Source organism: Rattus norvegicus, chromosome 3, assembly GCF_036323735.1.
Source record: "Rattus norvegicus strain BN/NHsdMcwi chromosome 3, GRCr8, whole genome shotgun sequence".
In the NCBI taxonomy this organism is placed as follows: Eukaryota; Metazoa; Chordata; class Mammalia; order Rodentia; family Muridae; genus Rattus; species Rattus norvegicus.
The window spans coordinates 5,059,526-5,072,636 of NC_086021.1; the positions used below are offsets into that span (position 1 = coordinate 5,059,526).

Sequence of the window (13,111 nt, forward strand, 5' to 3'; positions counted from 1 at the left end):
ACAAGCCAGTGCAGGAGCACTTTGTGGTCATCAAGGGGCATTGAGAAGAGACCTCAAAAAATATTACAGGATGCAACAGAGTCTAACGTGCTCAGGGAAGCTAAACACAGGATCCACGTACCATCTGAGAGAAGGTCACGGCATCCTCATCTTCCCTTTTAAATTACTTTTTACTGATCATACAAAATAATGGGCTTTATGATACTTTCAGGAATCGATAGATATAAACTTAGTTTGGCATTCACTACTCTTGAGTTATCCTCATCAAAATGTCCTCCGTGGGAGCCTCCACCTCACATCCACCTTCTGTAGTGATGTCTTGGCTGTTCTTTAAGGATCCAAAGAGAACAATATGGATGCGGCCCAAGCTCAACTCATTCTAGACACTTTCTCTTCTTCCTGGTCTCCTGCTTCACTTTTTGAGAACTCCATATTGGAATTCCTTCGTCCCTCAGTGTCCTCTACTCCCTCATGTGTTCTTTAGTCTTTCTTCCACATCACCATCAATTTAATCTTTCTTACCCTCAGCCTGGTCTATTCTCTGCATGTGAAGGTGGGATTTATTTAAAAAGATGACTTTAGGGGCCCGGAGAGATGACCAATGGATTAAGAGCTTGTCTGCTTTGAAAGAGGACTTGGATTTGTTCTTTGAGCTCATGTCCAAAGGCTCCCAACCACCTTTAATTCAAGCTCCAGGGGACCTGACTACTCTTTTCTCTGTGGTCTCCTTTATTCATGCCCTTCCCCCACCCACATAATTAAAAATAATACATCTACAGATGAGAAACAGGTTTCATTAGGTTTCGTTAGTCAAACACTCCCGACCTTCTCTGATTCTTAGTCTGCTTGGATCAGTTTATTGGGTTTCCCCTTGAGTTCCAAGACCACCTCCCTGTTACCTGCCCCTCTTTCCCCAACTGTCTGTTTCTTCCTCAAACTTCACCTCAGAGAGTCTATCTATTTCTGGCCCCTCTCCACTGCTTCCTAAACATCCATCTTTTTTCCCCCGTGCCATCCCTGCTCCTCTAAGCCTCATCACCAGTTCTTTTCTCTCCCTAAAGACCAGACCAGCTCAGTCCTGTTTGTTTTAGTCTACGTGACATTAGACTTACTGTTCACAGCCTAGACCTTTCCGGCTTCCTCTCGATTGTCCATCCACCACCGTCCATCTCCTCCACCAAAGTGTTCACACACAACACGTCACATCGCACATTTTAATTTTTAGAGCAAAACTAATTCAACTGAAAAAGATACTGGAGTTGTCAAAGGCCCTTGGGTATCTGAAACACAGAAAAACATACATTTTCCCTCAATCCTATAAATTACCCATCTATGTCTCCCTCACTTTGTGCATTTCACCTTAACGGATCTTTTCCACCAGATTATAGACGTAGATGTGGATGTCGCCATCAAACTTGGTGAACTACACAGAAGGCTTGGCTAGAACTTGGTAAATGACTTTGTCGATCTGTTTGGACCCGTCGCTTCTGGTGAACTGCACACATTGACCGGTTAAGATGTCGCTGTCAACGTCAGACTTCACCTCTGCTGGAGGATTCTCTGGAATGATACTGAGGTTACCTTCTGCGTAATCATCCAAGAGCTGGTAGATGTATAGGACTGTATCTTTCTTGTAGGTGATGTAAAACCAGTCCTTCATGATCGGCACCTGGGATGGGACCACCCCCCTCCAGTTATCCTTAGAACCATGTTTGCCCTCAAATTTATGCTCCACAGCTCGGCCAACCATGGCACAGGCGAGATGGGCATCTTTCACTTGAGGAAACACTACTTTGGGAGTCAAGACCTTAAGCTTTAAAATCCTCTCATCACTGTGAAGTTCCAGTCCGTAGACACAATCAATTCCATCATACTTGACCAGATAGAGAGAGGGATTTGTTGGCAGTTGATCTAGAATGACGGCTTTCCATTGGGTGACGGGCTCATCGCCTTCCTTCCATCCATGAGAAATTCTGCATCCCACAATGTTCCCCAGGGCCTGGGGAGAAGGCCTCCTCCTCCTCCGCTCCTGGAAGGATGGTGTGCTCATCCTCCTCAGACACATCCTCTTCTTCATGGCTGTAGACCTCGTGTGGTAGGCCACGGCATCCTGGTCCACTGTCTTGTGGCTACCGTTCTGTGTTCAGGCTTCACACTTGCCCGTGGCCTGGGTTTGAAGAGCTCGCCTGTTTAAACCAGACACAATGCTGTTGCCGCTGTCATGTGAGTGCCTGCAAGAACAATGGGGGTGGGGTGGGGGAGGGCACTGGACCAAGGCTCTTGTCTAAGAGAACTTTGGAGCAGGTGAGGAAGGTGATGGTAGACAGGTTTGAGCATCTGAATCTTATTCTGTCATAATCAGAAGTTCGTAAGAGGGCTGGGCAATGGTGGAGCACACCTTTACTTCCAGCATTCAAGAGGCAGAGGGAGGCAGACCTCTGTGAGATCAAGGCCAGCCTGGTCTACAGAGTTAGTTCCAGGATAGCCAAAGCTACCCACAGAAAAACCCTGCTTCAAATATCAAAATCTAAAGTTCAAAGGGAAATGAACAAATGGTCCTCTACAGCTCAGAATAAGATATTCAGACACATTTCTTCAGCCCGAGGCACTTTACCTCTGCTGAGGAACCTCTCCTTGAATGTCTAGGTCAGTGTGGGATTAAGTATCCCTGTCCCCCACTTTAAGCAAGCAGAACAGAGTAAGGATAGCAAAGGAGCCAGAAGGATGGCCACACCCCTCTTCTACCCTCTAACTATGAACTATGTGGCAACATCCACAAGTGTCTGCCCAGAGACACAGCACACCAGTCCACTGGCTTTCTGTATTGTGCATCCTGACCCAGACCCAGGTTTATTCCGCGAAGCTGTTGCATCTTCGACCGCAACAAGAGCCTTTTGTGTAGGCAACAACAGCCACTTAGAAATAATATCTCCTGGGTTTGGGATTTAGCTCAGTGGTAGAGCAGTTGCCTAGCAAGCACAAGGCCCTGGGTTCGGTCCTAAGCTCCGAAAAAAAAAAAAAAAACAAAGGAACCAAAAAAAAACCAAAGAAATATTATCTCCTAAAATGCACAGGCACAGAGAGGAGCTTTGGCATTTTAGTAGAATTATGAATTAGATATTGTTAGCAAAGGATGATAAACTCCGGAGACTGACTAGCCTAGACCATCCTCCGACCTCTCAAACGTGGAAGACATCAGAACAGACGGTTACTCGCTGTACGAGGGAAAACTTCTAGCTTTCTGTGCTACAAGGGTCCCAGTTATCTTCATAAATGTATTTACCGAGAGAAAATGTCCTAGTCGTCCAGATTCTGTCTTCTGAAACCGGTCAGGCATCAAAAGGCTGTTGAACAATTGTGGGGTTCAGGAGCTGAACTGGCTTTCACACCCCGCTGCGAAGATAGTGAACCCACCTTCAGGGGAGTCTAGCGCCCCCAAGTGGAAGAGAAGCGCAACCTCCGCCCAGTGCTCTGTGACATCATCCAGGCTCTGCTTACGTCATAGAAGCCCTCTCAGTCCAGTTCCTTCCCTAGTTACGCTTAGAAACTTCCAGCATCTAGGTTTTAGCTTCTCATGTAGCCTCGTGGAGGCCCAAAGTAAAGTCCCCACCCAAATATTCTGATGACTCGAGTCACAGTCTGCCCATGTAGCTCTTTTCATGCATTTTATTTTTCTAAAAAAGTCTTTGGTTTCTGATTCACCATCATCCTTGGTGGTTATTTTCCCAGCTCCTATCGTTCCTTTGGTTATCTTTAAGCCATTCTCCATATCAGAAATATTGGTAGGCTCTCTCTCCAAGGCAGGCCACTGGATAGCCCCCCAAAATTAGCTTTATCAAACCCACAATTAGAGGAGGGACATTTTTATTCAAACAAAGCTGGAATTTGACAGGATTAAATACCTTGTATTGAAGTCAATGGCGATCATGAATTATGGATTCTTTGCAAAGAGGGAAAAAAATTAGCTCCTGGACCTGCTTCCAAAGTCGGGATAAACTGATGATAAACCCGATATCGACCAGTCATATTTTAAATGTCTTTAAAATTAACCGCACTTCTGGTTACAAGGAATTTATTAGATCAAATGCAGCAAAACAGGATGAAATAGATGAGGTAATTTTATTTTTGAAATATGGGTAGACAGAATACTGGATGCAGGTAAGGATGGAATTTACCTGTAAATTACATGGCACTTTATTTGTTTGTGTCACATAGTTCTTCAGATCTTCAAAAGGATTATTTTCAGAACCCTCCCCTGTCCCCACCACATTCTGACCCTCCCTTCCCTCTTCCCAGTAATTTCCTTCCACTTTACCATTATAATTTTTATATGTACTTAGAGCTTAACAACTTATGGCAGCTTTTTAAAATCTGACCAATTTTCTAAGTGCACCATCTTCTTTTTCTCCCTTCTATCTTAGTTTTAACCACATTTTCCGTCACACTTTGAGTTTTACTCTCTCTCTGCTCTTATGACTCCTCTGCCATTATGTGACTTTGGTCCATTATGTGGCTGACCTCAATGTGGGTTTAACTCAAAGGACATGATTTTGCCCCTTTTCTCCCCTTCATCTTCCTTCTCTAGGCACATGCTGAGATATACAGCATTGAGGATTTTTTAAGCCTGGAAAGCAAACACACACACACACACACACACACACACACACACACACACACACAGAGAAACACTCATACAACCCAAACACACAAACACACACATACATACACACACACATACGCATATACACACAGAAACACTCATACATACCAAAGCAAAAAACACACACATACATACACACACAAACACACACACACGCACACACAAACAGACACAAAAACTACACATACATACACACAAACACACAAATACAGAGAGAGAGAGACAGAAGCAGAGACAGAGAGAGACACAGAGTGAGACAGAGAGCCCCTAAGAAAACACGTAATATCATCTTTCTAAGAACAATAAACAGAGACAACTTTCAAAAAAGTGAAGAACAAGTAGGCAACAAGAAGAACAATCTCATCATAGCCATCAACTTGAGGAGGAAAGTGTTTGTCTCACTCTATCTTCTAGGTTCCCTTCTGTTACTGAGCGACGTTGGGGCAGGAACTCAGGCAGGACTCTAGAGGCAGGAAAGGAAGCAGAGACAACTTAGAAATGCTGGGTACTGGATTGCTATCCATGACCTACTTAGCTTTCTCTCCTTCTCATACAACCCAGGGCCACCTTCATAGGGGATGACACTCCCCATAGTGGGCTACACCCTTCCACATCAACCATCAAAAATAAATTCCTTACAGATGTGGCCAACGGCCAATCTGATGGAGGCAATTCTTCAGCTGAGGCTCCTTCTTCCCAGGTTTAGTCAAACTGACAATAAAAACTAACCAGGACCCTGCACATCCATTCTGATTGCCACACTGTGTGCAATAGATAAGCCATTGGAATAACCTTAGCTGTTGATCACTGTACGAATGGCTGAAAAAACGTGATATACATTGATGTGATTCTCATCTATGTGTAAGAGGAAAGGGTTTCGTTCTCAGAAAAACGGAAGGGAGTGTAAAATACAATAGGTTAAGTGAAACAAGCCAGACTCAAACAGACGATTGCGGAATTTAGATTTTAATAAGGGATATTAAGTGAAAGGGGCATTTAGGAAGAGGAAGGGGAGCAGCAGGGTGTGTGTGTGTGTGAGTGTGTGTGTGTGTGTGCGCGCGCGCGCGTGTGTGTGTGTGTGTGTGTGTGAGGTGGAAATGGAGGTGAGTTGTGAGGATGAAGATGGCTAATGTACAGTATAAACCTGTACAAGGAGTCACCAGCAAGCCCACTGACTTCTACATTTAAAGAACATCGATATAAGAGAACTGAGTCTAAAACAATGTTTTGATTAAATTGGGGGTTTATAGTTTAGAGATACCGTAAAGTTTATTCATATTTTCCTTCCCACAGGTGGCTCTTGCTGTTTCGAGCTTGATACTGGTGACAGGATATGGCAATGAGCTTTGGTGTCTGTACCTCATTAATCACCCCGAATTCACATCATTCAGTGAGGCTACCGTGGGGAAGGAGGTAGTTAGAGATCTTACGGGTACACCACGTGGGAAGAATAAAGCCCACCCACACTATAGATTTTCAAATATTCACCGTCATCTCTGGTTTGAATGTGATCGCCCAAAAGTTATTTTCTGAAGATTAATCCCCAGTTGGAATGTAGTTGTGAAGAATTGATTAGGTCAAGAGCGATGCGACCTACAAATAAAGATCCATTAATGATGTTATTGTGGAAAAAGGTTCAATTATGAAAGGGAGTTTGGCTCCCTCTCTTGTCTTCCGAGCCCATTGGATCCCTTCTGTGGTGACAACATCCCACAAGAACTCCTTCCTCGGCCGATGGTCTCTTCATCTCCGATTTACAGGCTTCTGAATCAGAATTATACAGAATCTGCCTCATTATAGACTAGCCAATCGGTGCCACTCTGTTTGTCCATAACAGCATGAACATGCCTCAAAATTGTGAGCAGCTGGGTCACATGGGAAAGCGAAGCTGGCAGAGTGGACTAGGTGGTTAGTGCTGACAGAGGACAAGTAGGGTTCAGGGTTAGCGTGTGTGCTCTTCGTGAAAGAAACAGCACAGAGGAAGAGTGTAGGTTGGAAAGGTGCAGCTTGGGAGGCACTAAGACATCTACTGTTGGCCTTGTGGGGACAAGGAGCCATTAGGTAAGAGGGAAGATTGCTAGGGATACCTTCAGCCACTGCTTTTGTCTAGCAGAACCCTTTTTAGAATCCTCATCTTCGAGGATGTAAAGAAAACTGCCTGGAGTCATTTGATCCATCAGTAACCATCAAGAGTGTGCCCACTATTCCAGAGGGACCCAGGAAAAAGCCTGATCGTGGAAGATCCTTTGCCTTCCAGAGATGGAGACTCCTCCCCGGCATCACTGGGCAACCCATCTACGTCGGTAAGGGCCTCCCACTAAGTCCAGAGCAGTGGTCCTTAACCCTTGGATTGAGACCCCTTTGGGAGCTCAAATGGCCCTTGCACAGGAGTCACATATCATATATCCTGTACATCAGACATTTACATCACAATTCATAACTATAGCAAAATTAAAGTTATGAAGTAGCAATGAAATAATTTTACATTTGGTGGAGGTGTATGAAAAGGTTACGTTAGGAAGGTTGAGGACCTCTCTTCCTGACCCCTCTAAGATATACCTGTCGGTGTGGACTGGAGGTATAATCCCTTTTATTCAATCAGGCAAATCCAGAAAAACCAAAACACCACCATAAGGTTATGAAGGATAAACAGCCACTGCACCCACAGTGTCAGGACTGCTGACATCTTAGACAAACGATGTCAAAATGGAAATCACGTCACACCATGACCATCCCCCTAAATGAAAAGCAGAGGAGAAAAAACAGTTCCCTGGTGTTGGCACCACGAGAAAACCTTTGTCAGAATCATCAGCAAGGATTTTAAAGCCAGGATTCAAGCGTTGTCGATGAGAAACTTCCAAAACAAAAGTATACACATCATCCTGGTGATGTAATAGATGAAACAAGAGAAAATCGAATAGGAACTCACTGAATTAAAACAAACACTAAAAGTAGGAATTACAGGCATGTCTGGGCAAGATGAACAATGAAGTGGAGTTTAGAGCAGGCAGAAAGGGCTGGGAAGATGGCTCACTGGTTGGGAACACTGGTTGCTCTTGCAGAGGACCAGGGTGCAGAGGATCTAATGGACTCTTTGGTCAAAACACACACACACACACACACACACACACACACACACACAAACACAGGAAAAAAACAAAAAACCGTGGACTTAAGGCATTGCCTCCACTGTAGTAGCACATAGTAGGAGGTAGGGATCTAAATAAGTGTTCCTTTCCACCCCCACAAAGACCAACATACTTATGAACCGTCAGCCCTGGATCTGTACAATCTGCCGGGGACTCCCAGATGTTTAGTTTAGTCTCCTCACTCTCTAACATATTCTGTTGTTCTGTTTCAGGAATCCTGAGCTGGGGCTCGGCTGACTTGAGTCTCACTCCCAGTCTTGCATCCAAGACAACTTTCAGCTGCCATGTACTGATCCTTGGGATTCCCTGCCAAGGTACCCTGACTTGCATTTCTCACGAGGCCATGCCATGAAGCCAGAGAAAGTGCGGCTGTCTTACTCTGCAATTTATTAGCTTAGAATATTGGGAAATTGGCTCGACCTTTAAACTTCACTTCCCTCATGTATAAATGAGCAGGAGAACAATTCCAGTTCATCAGATCTACATTAGGAGTGAGTTAGAAAAACACAACAAAACGATTAGTGCCAATGTGTTTTATGAATGATAAGCAGTATTATTTATATGATTTGTAACATTGGAAATTATTGTACCTGGAACGTAACGGTTTTCATTATCTTTGCACAGATGATGCAAGGAAAGCATCTAGGATGCAGAAATGCTTCCCTTTTTGCTTTATTTCCAAGAAGCATTTCTTTCTGCTCCAATTATTTTTTTAAAACTGACTTTCCACTCCATCTCCCCTTAGGTGATTAGGTTAGAATGGGGTTTGGTGAGAGGGGTTATAAAACATGTTACAGAATATATCTACAAGATCAACTGTTGAGTTCAAATGGAGGCACCCTCCATGGATAAGCCATGCTCCCCCTGAAGGTATTGATTTCTTTTCTCTTTTTATTTTCATTGATTTCTTGTGATGGCTAGTCTTGGAGGAAAGAACCTCCCTCGAGGAGCTTCCTCCATCAGATTGGCCTTGACAATGTCTAGGTGGCATTTCCTTGACTGTTAACTGATGTTGGAGGGCCTGGTCTACTGTGGGCAGCACCGCCCTATGCAGGTGGGTCTGGACTCTGTAAAGGTAGTTGAATGTGAGCTTAGAGCAAGCCAGTGAGCAGTCTCTGTACTTTCTGTTTTACAATCCTGTCCTGGTTTTCCTTGATTATGGGCTGGAACAGAGAAGATGAAATAAAATTTTCCCTTCAAAAGCTGGCTTTGGTGAGTGTATTTATCAGAGCAACAGAAAACCAAAATTAAGCAAAAAATCACAGTGCCAGATGTGGGATGTCTTCCTGAAAGTTGTTGACCAGCGAGATCCCAGAAGCCCTCACAATTTTACAGGTTGTTTCCATTGTTCTTCGTAGCCCTCCAGAACCTGATGGTAAGACCCTATCACTGAGGACACTGAATTCTTTTGGTCACAGGTCACAGAAGGGTCAATCTGAAGTTGAGGTGGAAGCATCCTCTATAATGGCTAGCCTTCCTGGTTCAAGAAAGTGCTATGTAGGCTTCCACGGGAGAAAATCATCTACAATCTTACTCGGGGATGAACCATTCAAGCTAATACGTCAGGAAAGATGTGCCCCTAATGTGTTAGTGGCATTGCATTCATGGGAGTAACCAGTGGCTTTCCAATCAGATACAAGGCATATTGCACACGAGGGAATACAAACCAGGTTCTGCAAACTGGTCAAGAACCTATGGTTAGGGTGATATAGGCCCTATGAAAAAACCTAATGCTAAATACATTGTCGAACTTCCTTCCAAACATCCATATTTGTATCAATAGATCAGGGTTGCACTTAGCTCTCATCAGAGATGAAGACTCTGACTACCATGAGCAGAGAGGTACAGCTGGACAAAGTGCTGGGAATCAGTGGTGTCGGACTGTTCAGGTGGAAATAGGACAGCTAAGTATTCTCCTCCACAGCTCAGAGAACATCATGAAAGAGTGGGTGGAAGGAATGTAAGAACCAGAAGATGGGGAAGTGGACAGCAAAAGGATATCTTTTAGATTGGACCTAGTCATTGAACTCTTAAAATGATGGCGGTTATGGTCACGGGCACAAGACTTGGCCCCTCAACACTTCATCACAGATGGGAGACGCCATGAAGACCCTCCCCTCCCTTGGCAATCAACATTTATTGGAGGAGGGTTCTATCCTGCAGGCTTAGATTTTTCAAGACCTAGGTTAGGTAAGAGTTTTTAAACCCTTTAAACTTCCTCTAGCCCACCACCAACCAGAGGTAGTGGAAAGGAAAGGATAATAGGACAAACAAAGAACGATGTGGACCTGCTTAGAAATAGTTCTCTGGGGCGATTTCAATCTTCATCATCAGGATATCAGTTCAGTTGACATGAATCAGCAGACGGAGGTCCATCTACTTGCAAACACCATTCACGAATCACCAAGGACAGTTCCACCCAGTAGAAATTGCTGAGCTCTTCCAATTGGCCTGGGTTCGAGGAGGCAGCAAGAAGCCACCACAATGTCACCACAAGAACTTCTTTAGTTCTTTTCTCTTTACAAAGTCTTGACAAACAATGTTCAGTTAGGAAGGAAAGGTGAACCAATGCCACAGCATTGTCAATGAAGACCAGTATCATCAAAGTACATTGAGCATCAGCGAAGAGTGTCAAGGCAAGCCAATGCCGTGGGGTTGCCCACTGTTGTCCAGGGTTATACTCTTACCCTTTCTAAACATCACATGCCCTTTTCCCAGGCAGCGACCAGAAACACCATGTGTTAGTCTCATGTGATCAGCTTTACGTGTGACTTAGTCTTTTTCCTTCACACTTTTTGTATTTTTATTTCTCTGTTAAGTAAGGCTTTGATGATGATGATGATTATGATGATGATTATTTCATTTTTATTATTATTTATTATTATAATTTTTATATTTAGTATATTTATTGTTATTTTATTATCACCTTTATTATATTATATTATTATTAATACTTGTTGTTGTTATTATTTTTACTATTACTATCATGTATCTATTTGATATTTTCTATGATTGTAGTACTTTAACTGGTATCTCTTTCTGGTTTGGGGAATATTGTCCCCAGAAAATCACATACAAATAGTTATTGTGGCTGATTTTATTCTCATGCTTTTCATAGTGTACTGAAATTATGAATCAAGGACCCTGCCTCAGTTCATTCTGATTGGTAAATAGAGATAATGATAGTCAGTGTCTAGGCAGGGCAGACAGAGCAGGAGTTTCAGGACGCTTGGACAAATGTCCAGAGAGGAAGAAGACATGGAGATTCTCCAGGACAGACTTTCAGGATAGAGAAGCAGCTGACATAGAGGAGCACGAGAATAAGCAGACCCAGAAGAGCTGCCCAATGGAGTCCAGGGCAAGAAAGATGGGATATAGATTTTAGCAAATAATAACGTGGGAATATAAGTGGGGGATAGTTTAGCCACATGGAGGTTAGGAAGTGGCCTTTCCATTGAGCTGTTAAAGGCATAGAAAAATATAAAAGCTGTATGTGTGTGGCCTCCATCCATAAGCCCCCTCTCCCTATCCACTTCCTCTGCCCTGTTTTGTTCAAATGTGCTTCCCCCTCCGCAAAAACATCCCCTTGCTGCCTCCCCAGCATGACATTCTATTTCCGGAAGGCCCAGCCTTGGCACAACCAAGGGCTCCTCCCATTGGTGCAGAGCAAGGTCATGCTCTGCTACATATGCAGCTGGAAACGCCAGTCTGTCCATGTGCAGTCTTCAGGAAGTGCTTTAGTCCCGCGGAGATCTGGTACGTGACCCCTGTTGTACTTCCTGGGTTGCAAGGCACTTCCGCTCCTTTAATACTTTCTCTCTCTTCTCCAAAGGGGACCCTGTTCTCAGTGCAATGGTTGGCTGCAAGCATCAGCCTCGGTGTTTGTCATGATCTGGGAGAGCCTCTAAGGGGACAGCTCTATCAGGCTCCTGTGAGCATGCACTTGTTGGCCTCAGCAATGTTGTTTAGGTTTGGGGGCTGCATGCATGTGGGCTGCATCCCCAGGTGGTATAGGCTCAGAATGGCTATTCCTTCAGTCTCTGCTCTAAACTTAATCTCCATATCATGTCCAATGAATATTTTTGTTTCCCCTTTTAATACAGACCATCCTCATTTGGTTCTTCTTTCTTCTTGAACTTAAAACGGTATGTGAATTGTAAGTTGGGTAATTCAAGTTTGGGGTAGTGTGTGTGTGTGTGTGTGTGTGTGTGTGTGTGTGTGTGTGTGTGTGTGTGTGTGTGTGTGTATGTTTTATTTTTGTATTTTGTGTGTGTGTGTTTGTGTGTTTTATTTTTGTTTTTGTGTGTGTGTGTGTTATTTGGTTGTGGTGTGTGAATTGTATGATGGGTAATTCAAGTTTTTGGGGTATTTAGTGTGTTTGTGTGTTTGTGTTTTTTATTTTTGTATTTTGTGTGTGTGTGATTTGGTTGCGGTATGTGAATTGTATGTTGGGTAATTCAAGCTTTTGGGGTAGTGTGTGTGTATGTGTGTGTGTGTGTGTGTGTGTGTGTGTGTGTGTGCGTGTTTTATTTCTGTTTTTTTTGTGAGTGTGTGTGTGTGATTTGGTCACCTCATTCAGGATGGTATTTTATAGTTTCATTCATTTGCTTATAATTTCACGATGTCATTGTATTTGATTACTGAGGGGCTCTCCATTATGTAGATGAACCACATTTTCTGTATCCATTCCTGTGGTCAAATCATCTGGGTTCTTCCTAGCTTCTGACTATCATGAATACAGCTGCTATAAACAGAGTACAACGTGTGTCCTGGTGCTATGTTGGGGCATCATTTGGGAATATGCCCAGGAGTGGGGTAGGTAAATCCTCAGCATATACCATGTCCAATGTTCTGAGGAAAGCCTAGAGTAATTCCTGGAATATAGTACCTCATTTCAATCCCACCAATAATGGAGGAGTTTTACCCTTTCTCCACATGGTGACCTGCATCTGTTGTTAACTGAATGGTTGATCTTAGCCATTCTGACTGGTGTATCTTTTGATTTGCATTACCCTGATGAATAATGACGTTGAACATTTCTTTATGTATTTCACAGCCATTCAAAAAATTCTGCTGAAAATTATTTGTTTAGATCTGTACCCCATTTATAACGGGGTTATTTGACTTCCTGGAGTATAACTTCTTGAGTTCTTTGTACATATTGAATATTAGTTCTCTTTCAGATATAGGATGGCAAAGATCTTTTTTCAAGATATTAGTTGCCATTTTGTCATAATGACAGTGTTCCTTGCCTTACAGACACTTTGCATTTTTACAAGGTCCAATCTATCAACTCTTCATA

The 13,111-nt window shown here is 43.4% G+C and overlaps 1 protein-coding gene across 1 annotated transcript; it reads right to left on the reverse strand.

Annotated features, from left to right (window-relative positions):
* Window positions 1-1,117: 1,117 nt before the first annotated feature.
* On the reverse strand, window positions 1,118-2,436 carry LOC134486234 (Y-linked testis-specific protein 1-like). Its single transcript, XM_063285157.1, has one exon. It carries the CDS (start codon window positions 2,075-2,077, stop codon window positions 1,424-1,426), a length of 654 nt encoding a protein of 217 aa, XP_063141227.1. The 5' UTR covers window positions 2,078-2,436; the 3' UTR covers window positions 1,118-1,423.
* Window positions 2,437-13,111: the final 10,675 nt, after the last annotated feature.